General features: G+C 32.4%; 6 protein-coding genes across 19 annotated transcripts in view; 3 read left to right on the plus strand and 3 right to left on the minus strand.

The window, feature by feature from the left end:
• The window catches only part of LOC105135197 (zinc finger protein 830-like), a 23,884-nt gene extending 15,771 nt beyond the window's left edge, over positions 1 to 8,113 (minus strand). The window contains exon 1 of one of the 3 annotated variants that reach the window (XM_011039959.1): positions 8,028 to 8,113. The gene's annotated coding sequence lies outside the window, so the exon portion shown is untranslated. Of the gene's footprint in view, positions 1 to 8,024 lie in introns of all 3 variants that reach the window. The other 2 variants (XM_011039958.1, XM_011039960.1) reach the window with 2 other exon arrangements.
• Positions 3,446 to 8,032, minus strand: LOC105135195 (zinc finger protein 830-like). 2 transcript variants are annotated; one of them, XM_011039956.1, is made up of 7 exons: positions 7,922 to 8,032; positions 7,132 to 7,231; positions 6,427 to 6,637; positions 5,101 to 5,383; positions 4,252 to 4,327; positions 4,094 to 4,140; positions 3,446 to 3,980 (listed from the first exon to the last, which is right to left on the minus strand). In XM_011039956.1, exons 1-7 carry the CDS (start codon positions 8,005 to 8,007, stop codon positions 3,800 to 3,802), a joined length of 984 nt encoding a protein of 327 aa, XP_011038258.1. In that variant the 5' UTR covers positions 8,008 to 8,032; the 3' UTR covers positions 3,446 to 3,799. The 2 variants fall into 2 exon arrangements, with proteins under 2 accessions (XP_011038258.1, XP_011038257.1); XM_011039955.1 differs by having other exon boundaries at positions 5,101 to 5,389.
• A 1,075-nt stretch (positions 8,114 to 9,188) lies between the features above and the next one.
• LOC105135199 (polyubiquitin-like) lies at positions 9,189 to 11,192 on the minus strand. The gene is made up of 2 exons (XM_011039961.1): positions 11,060 to 11,192; positions 9,189 to 10,295 (listed from the first exon to the last, which is right to left on the minus strand). Exon 2 carries the CDS (start codon positions 10,293 to 10,295, stop codon positions 9,378 to 9,380), a length of 918 nt encoding a protein of 305 aa, XP_011038263.1. The 5' UTR covers positions 11,060 to 11,192; the 3' UTR covers positions 9,189 to 9,377.
• A 2,167-nt stretch (positions 11,193 to 13,359) lies between these two features.
• On the plus strand, positions 13,360 to 15,135 carry LOC105135200 (deacetoxyvindoline 4-hydroxylase-like). Its single transcript, XM_011039963.1, has 3 exons — positions 13,360 to 13,571; positions 13,683 to 13,729; positions 14,403 to 15,135. The coding sequence occupies exons 1-3, from the start codon at positions 13,477 to 13,479 to the stop codon at positions 14,777 to 14,779; spliced, it is 519 nt and encodes a 172-aa protein (XP_011038265.1). The 5' UTR covers positions 13,360 to 13,476; the 3' UTR covers positions 14,780 to 15,135.
• Positions 15,136 to 19,822: 4,687 nt separating this feature from the next.
• Positions 19,823 to 27,831, plus strand: part of LOC105135211 (1-aminocyclopropane-1-carboxylate oxidase homolog 1-like) — an 18,855-nt gene continuing 10,846 nt past the window's right edge. Inside the window, exons 1-3 of one of the 2 annotated variants that reach the window (XM_011039992.1) lie at positions 19,823 to 20,466; positions 20,556 to 20,877; positions 21,598 to 21,901. In XM_011039992.1, coding sequence (XP_011038294.1) covers positions 19,919 to 20,466; positions 20,556 to 20,877; positions 21,598 to 21,885 — 1,158 coding nt within the window. In that variant the 5' untranslated portion in view covers positions 19,823 to 19,918 and the 3' untranslated portion in view covers positions 21,886 to 21,901. Of the gene's footprint in view, positions 20,467 to 20,555; positions 20,878 to 21,597; positions 22,316 to 27,831 lie in introns of those variants that run through there. The other variant, XM_011039991.1, reaches the window with a different exon arrangement.
• LOC105135209 (1-aminocyclopropane-1-carboxylate oxidase homolog 1-like) lies at positions 23,961 to 27,315 on the plus strand. Of its 10 annotated transcripts, none has more exons than XM_011039982.1 (6): positions 23,961 to 24,215; positions 24,295 to 24,455; positions 25,080 to 25,116; positions 25,720 to 26,130; positions 26,225 to 26,546; positions 26,860 to 27,315. In XM_011039982.1, the coding sequence occupies exons 2-6, from the start codon at positions 24,365 to 24,367 to the stop codon at positions 27,118 to 27,120; spliced, it is 1,122 nt and encodes a 373-aa protein (XP_011038284.1). In that variant the 5' UTR covers positions 23,961 to 24,215; positions 24,295 to 24,364; the 3' UTR covers positions 27,121 to 27,315. The 10 variants fall into 10 exon arrangements, with proteins under 10 accessions (XP_011038284.1, XP_011038283.1, XP_011038285.1 ...); XM_011039981.1 differs by having other exon boundaries at positions 24,325 to 24,455; XM_011039983.1 differs by having other exon boundaries at positions 24,347 to 24,455.

Below are 27,831 nucleotides of genomic sequence, written 5' to 3' on the forward strand. Positions count from 1 at the left end.
GTTAAGCAGCTGGAATGGAGGTTTGGGTTGACCTCAACTCGATATTGAAGATGATAAGTACGTGGGATTTATCCTGGTTATTATGACCTAAAACAGGTGAAGTGTAACGTGTATTTTTCTATATGACTAATTCTTTTTTAGAATTACAAGAACATGGCTCAAATGTTCAACTAAGAGGAGAGAATGTGTAACAGGTTCTTGATTCGAGGCATTTGGAAGGGAATTTTGGTGGAAAATCCCGAATTCATGCATGCTTTGTTTTTTAAATTCAATTACGAGCTGTAGTCAAATTTAGGCATTGTTTTTTTTTTGTCTGGATAGAATTTTATTTTCAATTCAAAAATAGATCTAGAGAATACTAAATACTGAGGGGATTAAAAAAAAAGGGCTCGCACAAGTATCTTTTCTCCATCATCCACAATAAAGCCAGTATATAAAGGAGAAAAAATCAAGAAGATCAAGCTGAAACCCTAATTTTGTCACCAGATAACTTCCATTCAAATATTAGTACGTACACTCAGATATATACAGGCTTGAGTCCACATGAAAATAATAAATTAAGTAAATAAGTTAATTAAGAGAAAATTTGACAAGAAAAAATGGGAAAATAATTTGCTCATATCCCATATAGATAGTTTTTTTTTTTAATCTTAGTCAAGTGTCCTATAAATCTCAATACAAATTGATTTATAATTATCTTTCTATGGATGGATTTTATCAAATATTTTTTATTTTACATCAATAATTCAACTCTTTTCCGTGGAAAGAGTTAATTAATGGAAAGTTGGCCTATTGATAACCTAACCTACTAAAATGCGGAATCGAAAACCTTTTACGAACACTTAAAGTCTTAATGATATGGACATTATATTAAAAAAATATGTATGTAGCAAACCCAGAGGTTCACCTGCTTTCCTTTGTTTTGTTGTTTGTTTTTTTTTAAAGACATGTGGCATATTCGATTTTTTATGCGTCCCAAGGGGGGATTTCTTTCTTGTAGGGATCGGCTTCGAAGCAAGCCGGTTGCCATGACAGTGTCCACCAGCTTTCTGAAAATTTAACAGTTATTTGGCTATCATCAGACGTGCAATTGTTGGATTAATTTACTACAGCACTAACATTACAGTGAAATGAATAAATTAAGAACCACAAGCTTAGTCTGAGGTGGGAATCTGCGGTGTCACAGGGCACAAAGCACAACCAAGTTGCCAGCCCACTTGATTTGCTAATGCTGGCACCATACTGTCATTAATTAAGGCTTCTCTAATTCGAAAAGACTGCACAGATTAAGCCAAAACCTAATAAAAGCAGCATGTAAACACATGAGCCATGAGAAAAACATAAATAAATAAACAAAATTCAAAAGAAAGAAAGAGCACGCGTCACCAACATACTTTTTTAGGACACTTGTGAAGTTAATCTTTTTAAGCGCGACACACTACTGAGATTCGATCATTCTAGAGTGCTGAGTTTTGTCTTCAGCCATGTCTTTTTGTTTTAATCCTTAATTTTTTATAGCCCCTTAATTCTTGTTGTTTGTTGTCTTTTGAAATAATAATAAAAAGAAAACAATTAGTTTTCACTCTTTCCCTAGCACACTCACTCAAAGTTATTAAACAGGCACAAAACTTAAGTAACAAATTAAATATGTTAATTCCATCAACTCAAAACAAAATCATTTTGAGTTTTTTAAAATTAAAAAAAATCATTTTAAATTATTTTTTATGTTAAATCAAGTTTAACCAGGTTATATATTAATTCACTAGATTAATCACGTTTAACTAAGTTAATTCTCATTTATTTTAATTTCAAAACCCAGCTCAGGTCAAGCCTTGAGTTTTACATTAAATTAGATTTGATATTGATTAAGTTTAATTAAATTAATTTTCAATTATTTTAATTTAAAACCTAACTCTGGTCAAGTCTTGATTTAGCAAGTTTTCATTATAATGCTTCTATAACAATTTAAATTATTAAATGATATGTTTGAAATTAATTAAAAAAAAAAACTTATGCTCAGCCATGATAAACATCAACAAGAGTCAATGTACTAACTTATAGATGTTTCAAACATGAAGGACTAAAAAATAACTTCATGGAGCTAAGCAGTCGATAATAATTTTCTCATACAGCCACTAATCTATAAAATAAGGTTTCAGCATAAGTAATTTTGAGTGGTATATTTTAATTGATTAAATTTTATTTTTATTTTTTAAAAATTATTAATTTAAATTTTGCAAACATTAAAATTATTAAAAATTTATATAATTATTAATTTTAACTTGAAATATTCATATTAACACAAGAGCTTATGTTAATCCTGACCTAATAAGTCCATTTCAAAATAATTCAAATCTATTAGAATATGGTTAATCTTGTTAGGTGTGATTGAATTATAGGTGATGTTATTTTTAAAAGTATATTTTATTTAAAATATCTTTATTAGTGTATTAAAATAGTTTAAAAAATAATAAAAATAATTAAAAATAATAAATTTTTTTATTTTTTAAAAATATTTCTAGAATACAATAAGAAACATACCCTCAATCCTCTGCTCTTACAATCTGACTATCTCAGCATCGAAGAAAAGTGAAGTGAACAAGTGTTTCTTCAAAATCATATTTGTCTGTCATTTTGTAACAGTCACCTCATCATATTCGCGTAGGCTTTCGATGGTGAGGTCAATAAGGAGAGATTGCACTAATCATTTCCATAATTATGCATCTCCCAATCTTTGGATTCTTAGGGTAATGTTACAAAAATATTTTTGAATTTTTTTTTATTTTTAAATAGTAAAAATTAAAATAAATTTTAAAATTAAAAAATATAATTTAAATGTATTTCAAATAAAAAGCAATTGTTATCACAATAATAAATAAATTTTAAATTTATTGTCTCAACTTTTTTAATAAAATAATTACACTTAATTTAACTTATCAAATTTTAATTAAATTTGATTAAATCAACATTAATCCATTTAATCATTCAGATCAATCAAGTAATATCAAAAATCATTTCAAATTAAAATCCAATCAAAACTAAGCTTTGGGTTTGCGTCCCGCTAGGTGAGATTAATAAATATGTTTTCTTCATAATTTACTGAGCAGGAGTAAAAAAACCAAACTTCATCCCGGTTGCTTCTGGTTCATGATCACGGTCGTTCGGTCAAAGCCACTTTGCTAACGAAATCTTAGTGAACTTGATCATCCTAGATTTCTGAACGCCGAAGCAATTGGATGCACAGCTAAATTGAAGAAAATACAGGCCACCATTCACATAAATATTTAATTGTTTGAGCACATAGCAAGTTTCCTTCGTCACAAGTTAAGAACTTCGGAAGTAGAAGCTTGACAAGGCAATGACTCATCTTACTCGGCGGCCAGCTTGTAATCCATGATCATGCATGGTCTGCGGCAATTTTATATATATTAAAAGGAAAAGTAGGAAAAAATAAACGTGATTATTTTCAATTGCAATTGAAGGGAGTTAGGGTTCAAAAAGTTTACAGATTTATCTCTGATAATTGAAAGGATGATTCATCTAAGAATAACCAAGCTTCATGCCTTCTCTTCCCTTTTAGTTTATGACAAGCATTCATATTTGAATTGGTTTGTTTAAAAACCTAATTTACAATACAGTAAATATGGAAAATTTTGCTCCCTGTTAGTGCTGTTAAATTTTTGGACTCTTTATCTGGAAAGACTAAGTAGGCTATACTAATATCCATACAATGACCATACAAAGATGAGCATGTAGCAGTCCCCTCCAGCAGAAAATTTTGTCATGTCTCCACGTCGTTTCATAAATGCTGAGCTCTCCAATCAACAGCAAAATTTACATCACTGTCATCGTCGCTGGATGAATCTTCATGGCTAGACTCTTTGCTAGCAACCTCAGAACCTTTGCTGCGTTCGGAAGCCCTGGTGGCCGTTAACTCCATTTTCTTTTTTTTCAACAATTCAACTCTTTCTCTGTATGTCCTGGTAAAATAGAGATAAAACAATGAATGCAGAAGCAGGAATAATTAGCAACCAAACTAACAACGATGTTATTGAGGACAGAAGAAAAGGAATTGTGGCCAAAATGAGCTTACTTCTGCTCCAATGATTCAGCTTCTTCGATAGTTTCAGCTGCATCAACCTGAAGTTACAACGTAACATATTAAGTACTTGAGCTTCTTGTGTTGGCAAGTGTAAAAGGAAAATAGAACTAATTCTAAAATGATTGGTAATAGGATAGATAAGCCCAGACCTCCTCTTCTTCCAAGCGGTCATCCACCTCCCGCAGGTCTTCTTGGATCAGCTTTTCAAATTCTTTGTACTCATCACTAACCCGAATTTAACACAAATACAAGGTTACGCTGCATCCCAAAATAATATAAAAATATAATGGAAAGAATATCATTAACACATTGAAGAGCTATAAGGGGAAACATAACATGCAGCAAGTTCAGAAGGAAGATGCAAGATGCAAGTTACTGGAAACTGTAAGGCATCTCAAAATATACATCTACAAAAAAACTTCTAATGCACTACAGAATTCCGTGAGAGGTACTATTCCAAAGGAAAAATGGAAGAAAAGGCACCCTCCAAGAAACACACATACAGTCATCTGGTTTGCATACTTCTCTTAGAAGATCAGAAGGTCAAGACAGAGAATGTGTGGGATAACAGATAGAGTTCATCATGTAGGATATAAAAACCGATCGCTGTTTGAGAATGTCAAAAATTTATGTACACTCATGATATCGAGACTCAGCAGTTCGGTTTAACTAGCAGTTAAAGATTTCAAATCTGCACTGGATAAACAGACACCAAGAAAACTACGTTTAGAAAACAATAGATTCATTGGTTCCCATTGGTTCTTAACATTCATTCTCATTCTTCTTCATATTTTGCATTTGACTAGTTTCTTATTGTTTACTATAAAATGGAAAAAATTTGTGCCTTTTCTCTCTCTCACCATCAACTGAATATGCCTATAGTAAACTTGATATTCAGGAAACAGAAGAAACAGATAACAATGAAGAAGAGACCCATTTAACATCAGTCTAAGGAAACTAGGATTGCCACAGATACGATATAATATTAGACAACTTACTTGACATCTGGCTTAACAGGCTTAATACCACGAGCACGTAAATCAGCTTCCTTGTTATCAAAGAAGCCCTCAGGAAGAGCTCCTTGTCCTTTCTTGGCTTGTGTGTCAGAAATTTCAGTGGGTGTGTTTGTAATCACCCGAGCATCCTCAGTCTTTTTTGTCTGCAGATGATTACCACTGGGCAATCCACCAGTCTCATCTTCCAAGAGAGACCGTGTCGCCTTAGTTTGAATAGAACTGGCTGGCTTTAAAGATGAATCTAGCTCAGATGGCTTGACAGCATCTGCACTTAAATGTAATATTTTAGCCTTAAAAGTTTACTCATCCAACAGCCAGTGCCAAATACTTTTAAGGACAACATATTGAACATGTTACTGAGAATGACAGAAGCACAGGTTCTGTGCAAACATGGAAACAACAATAACATGATGAAAACTAGCATAGACAAAGAGGGGACACAGGGAACAAAAGGTTCTATTTTAGGTTAATGACTTCATCAGGTAAAGCAATTAGAGGGTGCTACTGCAACTAAAATTACTGTATATGAAGAGCCCAAAAAATGAAATTTGCATGGATAGCATTATGCGAGTGATTTATCATGTGGCAGGTTGAAGGTTATCTTCATGTGTAAAATCTTTATCAATTTTTAGACAAAAGTTTAATGATCAACTACTGCATGCAAGGGACAAAAAAAAGGTTGAAAAGGGGATTGTTAAAACAGGCAAAGGGAGCAGGTGTAGTCAGGACGGAAAACATCATGTCTTTGGTGGGGTTATGTGGTGGAAGAGAGGAATGAGGGCACAGTTACAATCTATAATGCATAAGATAAAATTTAAGTGCCTAAAAGGTGGCTGGAAATTAAGGAAAGTGGTAATGGAATCGAATTTGTAGATATCAACACATGATGCAAGAGGAAAATGTTAAAAGGGCTATGTTAAAAGGGCTATGTAATTTCACCTGGAATTCCTAGGAAATGACAGCTAGGAAAAAAATATCAGACCTTCAAAAAGACCTCAGTTGCATCTGAAATGTAAATATTGTTCTCATTCATTTAAAGTTGCAGAACCATTTAACAATGTCGCTGTTTGAAGTAAGATGCGATACTTTACAAAACTATGTCAATATGGCTTCTCAATAAAATTCAAAAAGATATTTTCCATTGTAACAATATTCTCACCATTAAACTAAAGCATCATTTTTCTTTATTTTTATTATCAAAAAGAAATTAAAGCATATCCATGACATACATACTGGCCACTTGATTTCTTTCTTCTTTTTTTTTGGCCTAAGGAATTTATGAACCAAAAAAAAATTGTATTATTGTACCAGTTTTTTGTCTCTTTGCCTCTTTATTATCAAAAAAATCTGGAGGAAGTGCTGACTGAGGTCTGGGCAATTGTGTCAATGACTCAGATTTTGCATCTTGCAGCTGAGCATTATCTGCATGCTTGGATCCAGTTGACACTGCAGAGGGTTCAGATTTTGCATTGTTAATATTCTTTAATCGAGCTGCATTCACTTTGATGTTATTTATTGCCTGTCCAAAACAACCCAACAGTTAGAGTATGGTCAGTCTGGAAACACAGAAAATTGAAAACACATGTTGTGATCGGAAATGCATCCTCAAGCAGGCATGGTAGCTATATACCTTGGAGCAGAATGCAATACATATTTAGGAGTATTTGATGAAGTATTTCTATCACTATTACCTTGAAATTTCTATTGGAAAATTTCCCAATTAGAATGAAGTAACGCTCTAGTGCCAGAGTTACTTATTTCACATTGCTATTGAGATGGCTTACGTTGAAGTTCAACTACAACCAAGACACATTTTCAGGAGTTTTCAAGCTTCTAACTAAAGAGCACAGGATCATGTTCAATTGTCGAAGCTCTTTTACCTAGCAGAAGATTCTCACCATAAAGCATGCGGTATCCCAAATTTATCATGTCTATAATTATGGCTAATTTCTCAACAGTGTTATCCAAAAATCATTTGTAACAGAAAAGGGGATTGAGATATCTCTATATTACCTCAATATGTTTACGAGAAGCTTGGTGAGCATCCCACTGGAATTCAGATTTCAAAACAACATCACAAACCCTACAAACTGGTTGATCCAATTCATTGTACCTGTATTTTGTACAAGAAAGAGATATAGGTAAAAACTTCATTCTGTTAAGTAAACAAAAGAGAGTAGCAATAAAAAGATTTAAAAAAAAAAAACATGGTTCATCTGAAAGTCTCAATTCTCAGAGACAAATAACCAAAAACATCATAACACCAAAAGCATAATGCTGAAATTATATATCACAAGTGAATCTCCACTGTTTCTCCATCATATCTACCGAAAAGCCAACTACCATTTCTCCATAATACACCAAAGCGCCATGTCAATCACAACTAAAACTGACATCACCACACTTGTACAAAAAAAGTTCATCTTTTTTATATACTCACATAACCCCCGATTTCGTGACATCAGCATAAACATCAAAATAACACCCTTTTTTTTTTTCATTTGATCAAAACCCTCACTTGAAAATGACTCAAAAAAGTAAAACAAGGTAACCCATGTATTCCGTCAACCTCATTTTGCAGTCTTTCTAACTTCAACAACTACTTCAGCAACACCAGGCCATCAAACCCACCATCCAAAAATCTAAACAGAAAACAGAGAAAGAATCATAATATCAAAACGGGTTTCTTAGAAACTGCTGAAATTCTAGCTTAAAACACTAATCCCCCGTGCTTAGATACTATTATTTGCTACATTCAAACTCTACATGGAATCAATTAAAGAGATTTCAAAATAGGGTGTACCTAACAAGAGGAGAATCGATTTTCTTCTCTTTCCTTTGGGCGTTCAGTTTGGATCGAAACAGTGCCTTCTTCTTCGCTGCGTCCATTGGAAAATCGGGCTGACGTCTTCTTGTTCTTGTTCCTCTCGTCCTCTCTTCTTTGCTCGGACAAAGATTCTCTCTTTTTTGTCTTCTTAATTTTTATTTTGTGGATTAAGATATCGGAATTTTTTGAGAATTTTAAATTTTTTATAAACATGGCAATTTTATTTGAATGGGTAATGGGCCCAAACAACTTCAGCGTGGGGAGGTGGTTAAAATCCAGGAAAATTGGGATGATAATTTGGCCCAATTTGAAGAAACAGGCCCAACAAGAACCATCTAAATAACTGCCATGGCTTTAAAAAAAAAAAAATACGTCAGTTTTGGTTTTTTTTTTTTAATAAGAAAAAAGTCAAGATGAAATTATATAAAGTAAATTCTCAGAAGATTAGGTCACTAAGAGCTTTCGTTTTTTTTTGATAAAAAAGTGTTTTTACAGAAATTTATTTTTTTATTTTTTTCACTTCAATATTTAAAAAAAAATATATTATTTCAATTTTCAAACTATTACCAAACACGTTCTATTGACTCACCATGTTTGAGCCAGATTTAATAACATTGCTATCAATACTAAAGTAATGCTTGTTATAATACAAAGCTGTAATGGGTGATGACAAAGATAGGAAGAGAAGCAGGCATGAGACAGCGCGGGACAGAGGACCAAGATGCTGATATCCTTGGGTTTGAAATCCAATCATTTCATTTTCGGTGGCAATTTTTAAGCACTGGTTTGTGAGATTTTTATGCGTATAGCAACTAGAAGGACATAGTTTTTAAATCCGGTCCGGTGGCTGATCCGGTTCAAGGCCCGGGTTCCGGGTTTTGACCGGGTCGAACAGGTCGGCCAGATCAATTTCTATTTTAAAAAAAAATTCAAAACGACGTCGTTTTAATAAAAAATAAATAAAAGTCAACGGGTTACCACCAGGTTTTGCCAGGTCGTCCGGGTCACGTCGGGTCATGACTTACCTTATTTTTTTATCAACTCGGCCCGGTTCCAGCCCCGGGTCGGCCGGGTCCCGGGTCAACCCGCCGGGCCGGGCCGGGTTTTAAAACTACGAGCAAGACAAACAAATCAGACAACTGCCTCCTTTATTTCTTCTATCACTATGTGATAAAACATTGAAGTTTACTTTGCATTTACACCCTCGTCAAAGATGTGATCTAGCAAATACTTTTCAAAGGAAGAAAAAACAATCAATACAAGAAGAGTGATTTATGTATTTAGGCTAAAATGCATTGGAGACACACGGTATATCAAGAGACTACAATGCTCGCCCCGGCCAATTCAACATTTATTCAACCATAAACAATTCTAAAGCTTTGCAAAAGTAGTACAGGCTGCAAAAGAGATGGATCAATCACAGAATATCAACTCAGAAACCACCGCGAAGGCGGAGGACAAGGTGCAATGTGGACTCCTTTTGGATATTGTAGTCTGCCAGGGTACGTCCATCTTCCAACTGCTTACCAGCAAAGATCAACCTCTGCTGGTCTGGTGGGATCCCCTCCTTGTCTTGGATCTTTGTCTTCACGTTATCAATGGTATCAGAGCTTTCCACCTCAAGAGTAATGGTCTTTCCTGTCAAGGTCTTGACAAAAATCTGCATCCCACCACGCAGACGGAGCACCAAATGCAGAGTTGATTCCTTCTGAATATTGTAGTCTGCAAGGGTGCGACCATCCTCCAGCTGTTTTCCAGCAAAAATCAACCTTTGCTGGTCCGGTGGAATCCCTTCCTTATCTTGGATCTTTGTTTTGACGTTATCAATAGTATCCGAGCTCTCCACCTCCAAGGTGATAGTTTTTCCAGTGAGGGTTTTCACAAATATCTGCATCCCACCACGCAGTCGGAGCACCAAGTGCAGAGTTGATTCCTTCTGGATATTATAGTCTGCAAGAGTGCGACCTTCCTCAAGTTGTTTCCCAGCAAAGATGAGCCTCTGCTGATCTGGTGGAATTCCCTCCTTATCTTGGATCTTTGTCTTGACATTATCAATGGTATCCGAGCTTTCCACCTCCAAAGTAATTGTCTTTCCCGTCAAGGTTTTCACAAAGATCTGCATCCCACCACGCAGACGAAGCACCAAATGCAGAGTAGATTCCTTCTGAATATTATAGTCAGCAAGGGTCCTTCCATCTTCAAGCTGTTTGCCAGCAAAAATAAGCCTTTGCTGATCCGGTGGGATCCCTTCCTTGTCCTGAATCTTGGTCTTCACATTGTCAATTGTGTCAGAGCTTTCCACCTCAAGGGTAATAGTCTTGCCAGTAAGAGTCTTCACAAAGATCTGCATCTGTTACACCCAAAGAAAAAAAATCATGAGTACCTCTATAATTCAAGATCAAAAGATTTAAAAAAATAAATAAATTAAACTATTTTTCAAAAACCCTAAAAAAGATTAAGCAAAAGAAATCTAAATAGACCCTCATCAAGCAAGAACTTCGAAAACCCTCAAATGATAAACTAAAAGAAATCAAAACAGACCCTAAACAAGCAACAATTTCAAAAACCCTAAGAAGATTAAGAAAAAGAAATCAAAACAGACTCTTATCAAGCAAGAACTTAAAAAACCCTAACAAGATTAGGCAAAAGATATCATCCTAATCCCCAAATTCAAGTGAAAAAATCTTTTAAAATTTCTTTTTTTCAAGATATAAAACAGAGATTGATCAAACTTCTAACATTAATACACACTAATCTTAGTACTGTCTTCAACTAATCCAAATTAACCAACTTGGAAAGAAAATTATTAGCACCTCCACAGATTGCACAATCCAGCATCAAAACAGGGCAATTATAAAGAACAAATCCTCTTCAAATAAAAACAAAAACAGAAGAAATACAGAATTTCTTGATGCTTAAACCCAATCAAGCAACAACTTGAAAAAACCCTTAGCAGATTCAATTCAATTAATCAATCAATCAATCAAAAGGCAAGCATAGATGAATTCTCAGATAATACAGACTTTGACAGATAAATCAAAAAACCACAGAGGCTAATTAAAGAGAATAGAGAGAATAATTAAAGGAAACGAAAGGTGTTCAAGAAGAAATTACCTTAGCAAAATAAGAAGAATGAAACGAAGCTTGAGAGGGAGAAGGATTATTTAACGAAATCACAAGTGAGAGGAGTTAGATGGGAGTTGGGTATTTATAGGACGTGGTGAAGGTTTCTCAAAGCGGTGCGGTGGGCTTTAATAATTTGACTTGCTCCAAACGATGGGTCCAGATTCTTCTCGGATTGTGGTGAAGGTATCTGAAAGCTGTGCAGTGCGGAATTAAAATTTGACTTGCACGCCACGAAGGGTCTATATTCTTCTCTTTTCTCTCTCTTGGGATTTATGTTAGACTAACCAAATTTAAAAGTAGTCACTCTATTTACTTTGTATTTTAATTATAGTTATTATTCTCTTAATTGTTTTTTATTTTATTTTATTTTTCTTTTCAATTAGAAAAATTAAAAGATGTTTTCTCATTTTTTATTAATTTTTATTATATTCCTCATTATTATTATTATTTTAATTGCTCTTTTTTAAAAAATTTATTTTTATTTACTTTTAAATTTTATTTTTTAATATTTTATTTGATTAAATTTTTATATATTGTTCACTATTCAAAGTGATTCAGCCAAATTCTTATAGTACAGCAAATAACTAGCTGGATGCTAGCATAGCAGTGCAAGTTTTGTAACTTCTAAAAAAGAATTGGGAGCAAAACCCAATCTTTTTTGAATCTTATCAATTCTAAAATATATCTGGGTTCTATTACAACTAAGAACTAAAGCTATTTTAAATCCTGTTTAACTTAGCCTAAATCTAGCATTGAAAATAACTAGGCTGTACAGAATTCAAGGTTATTTAAATCTTATACATGGCAAAATCTAAGTTTATTTTTGAGTTCTATAACTAATAATTTTTATGTAATTTATAAATGAAAATAAATGTAAAATTAAGTATAATTTGATAAAATTATTATTACAATACATTTGGTAAAATTAATAAATAATATAACATTTTTTTTCAAATTCATCAATTATTTTATTAATTACAATAAAATATACTTTTATAAATTTTACTAAAAATAATAATATTTATAATACAAATCATAATATTTTTAGTATTGATTATTATAAAAATAATATTATTTATATCTCCAAAAATAATAATTTTTTTTTAGATTAATACTATTAATTATAATAAAAAAATATTAAGAAAAAATATAATATTAATTTTAATATTAATTATACCAAAAAATAATATTAAAAGAACAAATAATAATAGTTTTGAGATCAACACTATTAATTAGACTAAAAAAATAATAATATTTTTAACACCAATACTATCAATTATACTGCAAAAATATATTAAGAAAAAATATAATAATTCTTTTAAAATTAATAATACTAAAAAATAATATCAACAAATAAAAATAATAATATTTTTACTATTAATAATCTAAAAATTAATTATACTAAAAAATTAAAAAACTAATAATAATATATTTAACATTAATATTTATAATTATATTAAAAATGTAAACAACCCAAGCACCACATGGAACTTGAGTTGCATGCAAGAGAAAGTAAAGTAAGAGCCGAGTGATGCTGGGCTGCTGGTGTAGAATAGTAATGCTCAGGTGCTATGTGACGCTTGGTTTATGCTAGCATCTTTTCTTGGTTTGCCCCAACCCTAATGCGAGGCAAACCAAGTGCTATAGGGCTTATCTTTAGGTTAGCGTCTCTAACCCAACCACACCCTTGTCAAACAATATAGTCTACAATAAAAAAAAAATATATAGTCTACAATAAAAGTTTTCATAGTTCACAATAAAAAGTACTCATAACATATCTATAGTGCAACATAGTATAATTTATAATGAATTTATTCATGGTAAATAGTATTCTACGTTATAGCCTGGATGAAATTTAGGTATAGTTAATTTTATTTGTGAATCTTATTTACGATATTTAAAAATATAATATTAAATTAGAATATAGATTTGTTGATTGTTTCTGTAACTTTTACAAATCGTGTAAAATTATTATTGTTTAAAAAATTAAGACATGTAAGAAAATGATTTGTTTGCTTCGAAAAAATCAATAATATGTATTGACCTTTCTAAATCTTTATCAGAACAAAATGATAGAAGTTAATACAAGTCAATTCGGTGAATCGTTAATCGAGCATTTACACCAGTTGGGTTTTATATTTAGAAGTTGACCAACTCATTTAAAAAAAAAAAAACTTAAAATAACATTATTTTCAATTGTTTTGATCTTCACTTAACTGAGTTATGAGCAGTCCTGGTTTTATTTCTATGGATTAGCTGTTAGAGTTGAAACACTATAAGCTTGATAGACTTAAACCCTGTTGCCTGCATCCATTGTCTTATCAAAAACCCCAACTGCTACTTTGTTCTGCTTGGCAAACCCTGAGGCTGAGAAGCAGAAGAAGAGAGAAAATTGAGAGAAAGAAATGGAGGAGAGACTGAAGTATTTGACAGTACTAGTGGGAGCTGGAGCTCTCTTAGGTTCTGTTTCTATTCTATTCATTCTCAAGCTTCTTCCAAGGCAAGTCATTTACACACTTCACCAATCAAAAGTTGGAAAAATTAAGAAAAGGATTTTCTTAAAGTTTGAATCTTTTGTTTGAATTGATTCATTTTGTTTGTGTTGTTCCAGAAGGGTAGCAAAGGAATGCTGTGTAAGGGTTAGTGAATCGAATGCTGGTTAGTTGCTTTCTGATTTGCTTTCTTAGTATTCAGTTTTTGTTTGTTCTTGATAGTTTCTGGTATTTAACTATTTATTGAATGCCTCTTTTCAAATAATAAAGAACAGAATCATAAGTAGGAAATGGTTCTTAATTGAAGTCGAGGGTTGTTCTTTGGGTGGAAAATAATGTGGGTTATTGGTAAAAATTATATTTTTTTGTTTTGTGAGAAGTCATTTGGAAGCGTACTGGTCTCTTCCCTGCTCTCTCAAGCTCCTAAATTTACTTGTATCGTACAGTTTTGATAATGATTTGAATAACTCGAAACATACCATTGGACTAGATTAGTTTTACACCTGCTAGTGGAAATCCGGAATCTTAACGACACCGTCCTCCGGGTCTCTTCCCCTCCTCCTCGGACCTCTAAAATTTACATCCATGGCAGCTCCTAAAAACAAGTTGGATAGCTCAATACATATTGGACCAAAACAGCTCTAGACCTCCAAGCCCGAATCTTAAGAGCTGAGATTCCGACAATGGGTCTCTTGTCGTCTTTGATTTCCATTTTTCAACATTTCTTTCGTTCTTGAATTATGGCAACTTAGCTGCTCTATTTTAATAGATGCATCTCCCTCTCACTATTCCCCATCCGCTTCTGACACCAAAAAAAAAATTACACGGAAAAATTTCAGTATTCACTTTTGCAATCATCGAAGTCGTGAGTTCCAATGCTGTAAAGTCCATTCCTGAAGATGGGTCCTTCGGCGATGGAGTTAGGGAAGTGAAGGCAATCGATGCTTTAAAAACTTGTGTTAAGGGACTAGCGGACTCTATTGTGACCAAGATTCCCTGTTTATTTGTCCACCCGCCAGCGAATGTCCTGAAATCATCATCCAAGACTTGCAGTCTTCAGGTTCCAATCATAGACTTTGAAGGGTTGGAGAGTTGTTGGAGACCTGAGGTGGTCAAAGCATCAGAAGAATACGGTTTCTTTCAAATTGTTAATCATGGAGTTCCAGTTAGTGTTATGGATGAGATATTAGCAGCTACGGAACGATTCCACAAGTAACCCCAGGAAGTGAAGATGGAGTGGCACTCATGTGACCCTAACCAACAGGTGAAGTTCTTCAGTGGGGAGGATTCCATCGGAAAAATGAATCAGATGCCTGCAGGGATTCAGTAGCAATTGATTTTCAGGATGGTAAACTAACTGATCCTGAGATTTTTCTTGATGCATTCAGATAAATGGGCATCAAGTTCCAAATTCCTCTCTATACATTCAATTATCTAGGAGATTGTTATTAGGTTTATGTTAAACATGTTTTTCAGAGAAGAGACAAATGAGTACATCAGACACATGATCAAAATCAGCAAGGTACTGACAGAACTCTTATCAGAAACACTCGGACTTCGTAGTGACTACCTTTCAAGCATAGAATGCATGGGATGTGAATCATTGTCATGTCACTGCAAATCGTACAGACTCATCTTTCTTTACTTTACTTCTGCAAAACAAAATGGATGATCTCCAAGTTCGTCATCAGAATCAATGGGACTTAATGCAGGTAAATTGATTTAGATTCTCCTTCTGTTAAAAAAGGATTAACTTGATGACGAAACATTTTCTTGACACTCTGAGATCACCATACATGAGGATGAAAAACAAATCAGCAAGATTTTAAATCAACGCAATGCCAAATAATTAAATAAAAAAATTGATAGGCCAAAATTCTTTTAAAAAATTTTTGAACTGCAAAAAAGAGAAAAAAAAAGTAGGTGCTGATAACATATTTTCTAATAGAAAAAAATGTAATTGTATTGGGGTTAATACGATCGACTTGGTGAGTGTAAATGCAATTTAAACTTATAGAAAAAAACAATAATAAAAATAAATATTTATAAAATTAAACATCAATAAAATAACTAAATATTTATTTAAAACTACAGTAATTAAATAAATGAGCATCCGTTAAAAATAAATCAAATATTAAAAAGAAATTGAAAAAAAAAATACCTAGATACAAAGCCGAGGTAGCCTAATATGCCTTGGCCTTGATAAAAAAGTTAATAAGTGCCAGTTTGCTAGTTGAAGCTCATGTATCTAAGCCTTGTTTTTTTTTTTGTTCTTATCATCTTTCGCAGCCTTTTTTGAAGAAAAAACAGGCAACACATCACCTGCTATGCCAAGATTCCACGACCAGAGAGGTGTTAGAAACTTAGGGTAGAGTTGTTTTACATCTAAAAAACTATTTTCAATCATTTTATGATTTAAAAATAAATAAAAAATATAAAAAACTAAATAAACTTATTTATACCTTTAAAAAACTTGAAAAACAGTTCAAAAATAAAAAATTAACCTAAAATCCAAAGATTTATTGAGGTCAAATATATTATCCCAAACAATTTAAAGAAAAAAGAAAATCCTAATAGAATTTTTCTAATCAAATATAACTTGGTGAAATTAAAATTAATTATTTTGATAATTATAATCAGTATCAATTATTTTTTTTATCATTAAAATTTGGTAACTTTCTTAGTTTTAGCTTAAAATATTGATCGAGAAATATAGTTTAGAATGGAAAGAGAAATTTTTAAAAAACTAAAGGGACTGAAAATGGATGAATAAACTTATAAAATTGACTTTATGCCTTTCAAATTTTATAAGGAATAAACTCAATTTTATAAGTAAAAATATATTTTACACACCAATTAATGGACTGATAATATTTAGGAGAAACCCCATGATACTTGCTCAAGCTGTAATTATCATTCACTTCAGTATCAGAGAAACAAGAGGGATAGAAATTTGAAAGAGTATTTTTGTTTTAAAAGAAAAGAAATAGGATTCCTATCATTTTCAATATGTCTAGACTTCATCTTTTCTTCTTCTATCTCTCTCTCCTATGTTATAAATATTGATAATTACAACTTAATAATCATAGATTTTTGTTTTTGTTTTTTGTAATTCAGTGCTATCGAGCAACAGGAGGGATGAAGTCTTAAGTTTGAGGGAACTTGCATTCAACTCAAAAAACAGTACTATTCAAGCTTGGTTTATGAACTTTTTCATGGAGATTTAGCACAAATTAAGCAAATACGAATGAAAAGAAATACATCAGAAGAAGAAGAAGAAGATCGGGAGCAGTGATTCATTGCTTGCCCTTTCATGGAAACAGTGGCATAACTCATTGCAACATATTGCTTGAAGGGTCCGTCCATAAACGTCTGAAATTAATGGGCACTCCATGATTTTCTCACCCACTCTTCTCTTGTTCGTGCATGATTTCCATTTTTCAAAAAATATATCAATGTGAAGGGAATGAAGGCAATCCATCGACGTCAATCTGATTGTTAGCTAGTGATACCAAATATAGAACTATTTTAGACAAGATATATTGTAGCTTAATTAGGTGTTAAGAGAAAGAAAACCGATTGATTTTTTTATATATCTAATAAATGATTGATTTATTAATAGAATAATCATTCAATAATGAAGGAAAAGAACTAAAAAAAATAATTAAAAAATTATTTTAATACATGTTAAAATAAAAAAACATTCTAAAAAAACATTTTGTATCTCAATCTTAAATATTTAATGTATAGATTATAAATTTGTTTATTTTTGTGTTGCAAAAGTGTTTTTGTAAAAAAATTTTTTTTTTTTTTTTAAATTATTTTGATATTAATTTTAAAAATAAATTTTTAAAAATAAAAAAATATATTTTTTAAATAAAATGAAAATTAACTGTATCTTGGGCCCTTATTTTAAAAAGAAAGTGTCTGCAGGCTTGTATGGTATGATCACTGATGGTCCCGATTTTGCCCTTATAGGGCAGAAAAAGCAGGGCCTTATAATTTGTCCGGTGTGGCCACGCGCGAACACCAGGTATGGTTAGCCAGGCTGTGCAGCAATAATGTTTTCCAGTCACCAAGTTACCTCAGGGATTAAGCTGTAGTTGTCGGAATGTTATGCATATAAAAAGGATTGAAATTCCTGGAAACATTCTCAATTCTCTCGAGCATTGCTGCTCAATGATTACCCTTTTATATGTGATTGAAGAAAAAAAACTATTTAAATGTATATTCAATAACAAAAAATAATTATCTTCATTAGATATTCAAAAACAAATTTTTAATTTTATTTGGATACACATGAAAAAAAAATCTTAATATTCTTATAAAAATGCTTAACATTATTTGATAACTATGCCAAAATTAAAAATAACTTAAGATAACATGCATTAATTCTTAAAAACAAGTTAAAATAAATAAGATGTAATTTTGATATCTTCATACCCTTTAAAATATAATATTAGTTTGTTTGAGATTTATAGCTATTTCTCTCAATAAATATACTTTATAAGAATTGAATTTGGACTTTTATCCTTCCAGTAATATAACAATATTTTAATCGTTAAATAAATATTTTATTGGTATCAATATATTTTAATTTAAAAATATGTAATAAACACCCTAAAAAACATAACGAATAATTTTTAATCCCAAACACTCTCAAATTAGACTAAAAACACAAAATTAAATAAAAAAATCCCTCAACCCCAATATATATTTATTATTATTATATTAAAGTTAAAAAAACACTTCAATAATACCGTATTGTCCAAATGAACCCACTTACATAAAAATCAAGCTTTTTAAATGGATTATAAATACGATAAACCGACAACTTTCTTTTTTCTCCTCTATTTTTCAGGGATTGTCTCTCTTTTGTCAAACCCTAGTGATCGAAACCCAAAACATATGAAATTTAGGGCTGAAAAGCCAAACCATAAAACAACAAGAAATGAAGAAATATAAAAGTAACACATCGAACTTTTTAGGTTTATGTAATAATATGATATAATAAATTGACTTGGATTTGACGAAGAGATGCATTGAACCTTGCATCGAACCATGATGGGTGAAAGTTGTCCCGGCTGGCTTATGCCTATGATGGAAACAAACAGCCAAAAAAAAAAGAGACAGGAATTTAGAATTAGCTTAAGGTAAAATGAAAACATATAATGTGTTTCTTTATTTTTTTTTAAATTAATTTTTTATATTTTTAAATTATTTTAATATACTGATATTCAAAATAAATTTAAAAAAAAATAAAAAGATATCATTCAAAATTAAAAAAATATTTTAAAAAACTTCTCCATCAATCTCAGACAAGGTATTACTCTAACGATTATAGCAAGTGATCATCAATAATGGAATGGCAAATCATGGTGGTGGTTCCAAAGTCCACCTCAATACGTAATGCAACAGTGTGGATGAATATGGAAAATAAAATTGACATGTTTCTTTCTTTTCTTTTCATGATAATATGGTAAATAGAGAGTACTGATTGGAAAAGGAAAAATTAAAGAAAATGATGGAAACCAAACAAATATTATTGGTAAGAGATTAGTATTTAATCTCTTTACGTTTTTTTATTTTTTTAGTCGAAGCAATTCTTTGTAATAATTTTTTTAGATATTTTTTTAAAATATATTTAATGTAAAAAAATATCAATTAATATTTTTTTTAGTTTCTTATCATATTTTTAATTTTAAAAATAAAAAAAGTTTTTTTAATAAATTTTCAATAGAATATATTTTTTTAAAATAAAACAATCCATCCACCATAATTAAAGGTGACTTGACATCCTCCAAACATTACTTATCATATCATATCATACATGCAGACATGATATTTATCCTGTGATTTAAAATAGTAAAAGAGTTGATGAAATGATCTTAAGGGTATGATATTGATTCGACCAAATATAAATATAAAAAGCATCGAATATTGATTCTCTAGTTATTAAAAAAACAGAGAAATATGATGATGTAAAATTCAAAATAAAGAATGAATTAATTAAAAAAATCAATTAATCTATGGATTCTTTCTCTTTTAATTCTTCGAAAGACATTGAAAAAACGAGTTCTCTAATTAGACGAAGATAATTTATTTTACCCAATTTAAAATTATAAATTTGATTTGACCAAATTTATAAAGGGAGATGAGGTGAAATTTAAACTAAAGAATAAATTAAGTAAAACTCAATTAATTTATGAATTCTTTCTCTTTCAATCATTTGTCGTATATATTTGCTTGCCATATTGGTTGTTACTACTCAACTGCAGCTCTCTTTCCTTCATTATTGAATTCCTTTCCATCTTCATCAGATTCCCACTGACCAGTACTGTTGCAACTTGCAAGCATGGAAGTTATGGCTTCCAATGCTGCAAGTTCCTTTGATCCTGAAGATGGATCCAACTATGACAATGCTAATGAAGTGAAAGCATTCGATGAAACCAAAGCTGGTGTTAAGGGACTGGCAGACTCTGGTGTGATCAAGATTCCCAGGTTTTTTGTCCACCCACCAGATAAAACCCAGCAAGCATCATCCAAGTCTAGCAATATCAGCCTTCAGGTTCCAATAATAGACTTTGAGGGGTTTGAAAGTTCTCGGCGGATAGAGGTAGTGAATGAGATTCGCAAAGCATCAGAAAACTGGGGTTTCTTTCAAGTTGTTAATCATGGGATTCCAGAAAATGTCATGGATGAGATGTTAGCAGGAGTGAAACGGTTCCATGAGCAACCTCAAGAGGTGAAGATGGAGTTCTACTCTCGTGACGCTGATCAACGAGTCAAGTTCTTCACTGGTGTTCTCCTTCTGACTAAAGAACCAGCAATTTGGAGGGATACGGTAGCATTTGATTTCAAGGATGGTAAACTAGACCCTCAACTCTTTCCTGCCATCATAAGGTATTGAATATGTGTAGGCAGATCCTAATCTATCTATGAGTTCAGTTTTCTTGGATATTTTTATGGATTTAACCAAACTTATCTTTCAGAGAAGAGGTAAGCGAATACTTCAGACACGTTACCAAGATCGGCAAGGCACTATCTGAGCTCTTATCAGAAGCACTCGGGCTTCGAAGCAATTTCCTTTCAAGCATAGAATGCATGGAAACAGAATCATTGGTGGGTCACTACTACCCGGCTTGTCCTCAACCAGACTTGACCCTTGGCACCACCACACATTCAGACCCATCTTTTCTGACCATACTTCTGCAAGACAATATGGGTGGCCTGCAAGTTCGTCATCAAAATCAATGGCTTGATGTCCCCCCTCTTCATGGTGCTCTCCTAGTAAATATAGGGGACTTGATGCAGGTAATTAAGATTTAATTTTCCCATTGTCTGCATTTTTCTTTCTGAAAGTGATAGCCATTGAACGTATCCATAATTTCATTTGAGTTTGTCTAATTAAGAATATGACCCTACCAGCCTGGGAAAAACGGGAAAGGTTCAATCTAATCATGGTCTTGCAGTGCAGCAGTGCAATGGTCAATTTTCGGTCCTTTATCTTTTGCTGTAGCAGTGTCTTTTTTGTATGGACAGTACACTCGCAATGCTTCTATGTAATATTCATGTTTCCGGGTATTGTTTTTGTTTTTCGAAGAAAATATGAAATGCTGATTGCTAGTCCAGACGAGCATGACTGATGCACATCCTACAGATCAACGGGGATCAAATAAGTAGCAATTAGGACTTCTCGACAAAACACAGCATCGATTATATATAAGGACTTCTCGACAAAACACAGCATCGATCATATATATATATATAAATATATACATGCCTCTCTTTCTGAGAGGTTGTGCTTGGTATAAAAGTCTGGAAAAAAGAAGAAATAATTCAAGGTTGATAAAGATTTGGAAGATAAATTTATCACTGCAAAATGGAGAATTATAACTTTGATCAGTGACCTTGATGTTGGCTCAAGCTTATCGACTTTTTCAGGATGTGGCCATCTCTGCATCTATATCTTATTCTGCAAGAAATTGTCCTTTTTAGTGCAAGGATTAATGTTGTAATTTCTTCATTCTGTAGCTCATCACCAATGACAAGTTCAGAAGTGTGGAGCATAGAGTTCTGGCTGGAGAAGTCGGGCCTCGGATATCAGTAGCATGCTTTTTCTTCCCAAGCACAGCAAATAAGTTTAAACCCTATGGGGTAATAAAGGAGCTTCTATCTGACGACACGCCCGTGATCTATAGAGCAACTCATTTGGCTGAATTCATGGGTCAATACATGTCCACAGGATCATATATCTCCACCCTTTCTCATTTTAAAGTGTCAAGTGGCCAGGCTTGTTCCTCTACAGAAGATACTGATTGAAATCAATAAACGGCCTGTAACCTATAGCATTATCCTCCCTTTGTTGAATTTTTTTAGTTGATTTCAAGAAGTCATTTCGGCTTTAGCTGAGCAGCTCATCCTTTATGCTCACTCTACATCACTCTACATTGTTTCCTGTTTCAATATTTCTGCTTTACAATCCAAGGAACCATTACACTTTTGCAAAAGAAGCTGTTCCTAGCTAGAACTTGTTGGCATAGCTAGCAGATTGTTTTGAAAACGTGTTCCAAGGCAATTCCTTGCGAATCTCCTAATCCTACTGTGGATGTCTGTTCTTGGCACCGTAAAAAGGGTGGATCTAGTTTTGATGCTTGTGGATAAACAACCTATCGATCGCTCCATTATAGCAAATTAATGGCCCATTGTAACGTACATTAAAGGTAATGGTTATAAAGTCCTATTCTTTTCACATCATGCTATCGTGTCGATACACGATGGAACATAAAGAGGATTTACTCAGAATAATTAAAAGGATGGAAAGCAACCGATATTCCCGATTGAAAATCGATAATGGTGGTGGTGTTCCTCTGTATGAACAGTGTTGATGATAAGTTCTAAACAGGGATGATAATCTTACCCTACGCAACATATATTTAGTGTCCCAGTTGAATTTTTATCTAATTTCATCATAATTAAAATGGATCAAGTGAAAATCCAAGTTCTTTTCATTATCTGACTTGTATCCAACCTGATATTTTTATTGATTTCTTGTTAATATATTATTATTATTATTAATCCTATAATATATATATATATATATAAACCCAATGATCTAACATTTACTTATTAACTAAAATTTATTTTATAAATAAAAAAATCTTTAATTTATATCATTGTTATTATAAATCCTGTAAATATCAATTTAGTTTTCTAAATGTATTTTATAGTTGAATTTTAATTTATAATTAATATAATATATAATAATAATTATAACTAATGATTATTAATTAAGTAGTTTATATATATATATATATATATATATTTTGAAATGTATGTTCAAAGTTTATTTAACAAATAATAAGCATATAATTCAACATATATATGTATGTATGTATGTATGTATGTATGTATGTATGTATGTATGAAGACATCTTGAATAATTCTTATATATAACCGTGGTAACCTCTAATGATTTACCAATTAATATAGCTTACTAATAAGTACTTTAATTATATATTTTTAAATTTTTTAAATTATAAACACATCAATATATTAAATATTTTGAATATGACGTAAAATTAAAATAAGATTAGTTTTGTTATGTGAGGGTAGAACAAATTTAAAATAAAAATTTATTTTAAGGATTAAAAATTTTCTTGTTAGATTAGTTACTTACTAGACATCTTGTCAGTGATAAAAACTCTTTAACATCATAGGCAGTGTAAATTACAAATTAAAGTAGATTGGTTAATATTTAAATTTGAGATAAGACCAGTTTTTTTAATAATATTTTAATGTTTTTTATTTTAAATAAAAATTTTAAATTATTTTAATGTGTTAATATCAAAAATAAATTTTATAAAATAAAAAAAAATAATTTTAATAAATTTTTAAATAAAAAATTTAAAAAATATTTCCAGACATAATTACCCGCCTGCAGGTAATCAATATTTTGAAAGTAAATTAGATAGGAGGACGTTAACACCCTCTCCAAAAGTCAGAACTTTAACATTATAGCAAGTGGCCAGTGAAAGCTAAGGGCAATAATGGTGGTGGCACAAAAGTCCACTTCTCATAATTATATGATGTTGTGGTCTTGATAAATAATGACAAATAAATAGGATTTTTTTTTTCAAACAGGGGATTAATTGGAAACGAAATTAAAAAAGAAAAGAAAAGATGGAAAGGTGGTATTGAGAATTTGCATGTCGAATTTTTTCTATATTCATAAAAATAGATGTTTATATTAAATTAATTAATTTTTGAAAATTCATTATTCAAGTATTATGTATTATTTAATATATATATTTTGGGTCATATTTAATCATATTTATACTATATTTATTATTCATCAGATAAAATAATCATATAAAAATTCTTTTTATCCGCCCATCAGAGAAAGTTCAAAAGTCGTCATCTAAGTCTCGCAATTTCGGCCTTCAGGTTCTAACGATAGACTTTGAAGGGTTTGGATGTTCTCGGCGGATAGAGGTTGTGAATGAGATTCGCAAAGCATCAGAAAACTGGGGTTTCTTTCAAGTTGTTAATCGATCATGGGATTCCTGCTAGTGTCGCGGATGAGATGTTAGCAGGTGCAAGACGATTCCATGAGGAACCTCAAGAGGTGAAGCTTATCTTGTAGAGAAGAGGTTAGTGAATGTATCAGACATATGATCAAGCATAGAATGCATGAACTGAGTCATTATTACCCTGCTTTCCCTGAACCAGCCTTGACGTTTGGCCTCACCTAACATACAGACCCGTCCTTTATTAAGTATAGTTCTGCAAGACAACATGGATGGCCTCCAGGTTCGTCATCAGAAGCAGTGGATTGATGTCCCCTCTGCAGGGAGCTCTTCTAAGAAATATAGGGGACTTAATGACCGCAGGTACGTAATAGTTTATGCAGCAATAGTTTTATTTGAGTTTCTCAGAGGACGGCAACCTGCCTGTCTCGGGCAAGCTCGAAAGGTCGAATTCAAGCACTATCTTTCAATGAAACAAAATATTGATCATACGTTACTCACTCTTGAGAGGTTGTACATGACATAAATGTCTGCAATTAAGTCCTCAAGATCGATAGAAATGGATCGAAAATCATAACTCACTAAAACTTGATGTTGTCTAAAGTTTGATGACCTTTTCAGGACGTGGCTATCTTTGTCTGAGACATAGAATCATTCTAAATGTAATGACCTAAAAGTGTTGTTTTCTTCAATTTTTAGCTTATCACCAATGACAAGTTCACTAGATAGCTTGTAACACTATTAACATTCTCATTACCTTGTTGAAATTGTTAGTTGAATGTGGATTAGACAAAAGATTTAAACCTTGTGGTGAAGGATCCATTTTCAACCATTTATGTGACTTCGCGTTTGTACTTTTACTCTCTGGAATTACTTGCCCGAGACACAGGCTCTTTTATACTTCTTACTTCAATAGCTTGCTTGATGGCTTTTTGTTGTTCTCGAATGATTCCGAACACCAATCCAATTACTCTCTAATGTTTATAGAAATGATCATGGAAAGTGAAAGCATGGATCTGATCAGGTAAGAGCAAGGGTGGAAACTAAATCAAAAGAATGAGAGATTAATTAAGGAAAAGGTCAATTTTGTGTGTTTAAAATCACTTTCAATTCTTAATGTATTCTTTCAATTCTTATGTATTCTTTCAATTCTTTTGACTGAGAGTAATTCAAAGATGTAACAAAGAAAGAATTGAATAGATTCAATCATGCAGGCTTGAGTGGACCTAGGCAATAGTAAACAAAATTATCATACGAAGAGAACTGGGAGAGAAAGAGAGAGGGAGGGAGAGATTTGAGGATGGGATTGCAGACCTTTCATGATGTCTCATAATTAAGGCTAGACCAGGAAGATCAAAAGTTCTGATGGGCCATTCCAGGTTACAATTTTTCTTATGCATCAATTATGACCATCTGACTGCTCTAGTTAATTAGACACATGCCCTTCACAGTAATCAGAAACTCTACTTCTGTAACCAAAACTAGCATCATCATCCGATTCTGCAAACATGGAAGTCACGATTTCCAATTTTGAAGAAGGCTCAAACTATGACATAGACAAGGAAGTGAAAGCAATCGATGCAACAAAAGCTGGTGTTAAGGGACTTGTTGATTCTGGTGTGACCAGGATTCCCAGGTGTTTTGTCCACCCACCAGAGAATGTGCTGAAGTCATCATTCAAGTCTAGCAATATCAGCCATCAGGTTCCCATTATAGACTTCGAAGGGTTTGAAAGTTATCGGCGATCAGAGGTGGTAAATGAGATCCGGAAAGCATCAGAAGAATGGGGTTTCTTTCAAATTATTAACCACGGAACTCCAGTTGCTGTCATGGATGAGATGTTAGCAGGGGTGAAACGATTCCACGAGCAACCCCAGGAAGCGAAGGCGGAGCTGTACTCTCGTGACCCTAAAAAAAGAGTGAAGTTCTTCTATGGAGGAGTGGTTCTGACCAAAGAAACAGCGGTTTGGAGGGATACAGTGGCAATAAATTTTCAGGATGGTGAACTTGACCCTGAACTATATCCTGAAGTTTTAAGGTATTAGAACTTTGCAATAAGCTCTAAAACTGTCTCTCTGTGAATTCATTTCTCTATGAGATTTCCACTGGATTCAGCTAAACTTGTCTTGCAGAAAAGAGTTAAGTGAATACACAAAACACATGACCAAAATCAGCAAGACTCTGTCTGAGTTCTTATCAGAAGCACTCGGGCTTCGTTGTGACTACCTTTCAAGCATTGAATGCATGGATACTCAAGCATTGGCGGGCAACTATTACCCACTTTGTCCTGAACCAGACTTGACAGTGGGCGCCACCAAGCATACAGACCCTTCTTTTCTGACTATTCTTGCTCAAGACAACATGGGTGGCCTCCAAGTTCATCATCAAAATCAATGGGTAGATGTCCCACCTCTGCAAGGAGCACTTGTAGTAAATATAGGGGACTTCATGCAGGTAAAATTTCTTATATTTTCAGTTGATTAGGATTTTCCTCCTATGATTTTGATTTTCTTTTTCAATATTTTTATGTGAGTCGGTCAAAGAGAGGCAACCTATCTCCCTTTGACAAAATAGAATGAGATCGCATCTAAACAAGGATGTTAGATTATCACTATTCTGACATTTTCAGAATTATAGTTTCAGAATTTGTGTCGCACCTTATCCGATGCAACGATATGAATCGTTAATGTTGAAATCATGATGGGAAATGTGCCAAAAATTGTTTTCTAACTTCTACTGTGATGGATGTTGTTTCTTCATTTTGCAGCTTATCACTAATGACAAGTTCAGAAGTGTGGAGCATAGAGTTCTGGCTGGAGAAGTCGGGCCTCGGATATCAGTAGCATGCTTTTTCTTCCCAAGCACAGCAAATAAGTTTAAACCCTATGGGGTAATAAAGGAGCTTCTATCTGACGACACGCCCGTGATCTATAGAGCAACTCATTTGGCTGAATTCATGGGTCAATACATGTCCACAGGATCATCTATCTCAGTCCTTTCTCCTTTTAAAGTGACGAGGCCATGCTAGTTGCTTCACTATTTCTGCTGCGCGAATTTGTTGAATTTTCTCTTTCCTTCATGGATGTTGAACATCAATAAACAGCTTGTAACAGCATAATATTATCATCCAAAAGACTTAAACCTTACAGTGAGTGATCCATTTTCAACCTTTTGTGTGACTTTGCTTTTATATTTTTGTTCTATGTTGGGATGCCTACTGAAATGCATTCTTCTATACCCCTTTTACATTGACAGCAACTTAGAGTTGTGTAATTGAATCATCCACAGCATTGATCATGCATGCCAGCTCTATTCAACTTCTTACAAGGCTTGGGCTCGTCCTGTTGATGAAATGTAGTTATTTTTTAAAAAGTGATTTAAAAAAAATAAATTTCAGAAAAATAAATTATTTTTTAATGTTTGGTAATGTAATGAAAAATAAGTTGAAAAATATTTTTCAGTGTATAGTTATGTCATGGAAAATAATTTATTAATATTTTATTTTTTTCAAGTTTATTAAAATAATGAGGAATAAATCTTACAAATTAATAAGTTGAATAAGAATGAAATTGAAAAAAATATAATTTTATAAATTATCTCAAATAAAATAAATAACAATCAAAATAATAAAGATTAAATCTACAAAATAAAAATTAAAAGATGAAGAAATTAAAATAATAATAATTAACTTTTCATAAATTATTTCAAATAACATAAGTAACAATCAAAAGAATGAGGA

Source organism: Populus euphratica, unplaced genomic scaffold (genome assembly GCF_000495115.2).
Source record: "Populus euphratica unplaced genomic scaffold, PopEup_1.0 scaffold72.1, whole genome shotgun sequence".
NCBI lineage: Eukaryota > Viridiplantae > Streptophyta > Magnoliopsida > Malpighiales > Salicaceae > Populus > Populus euphratica.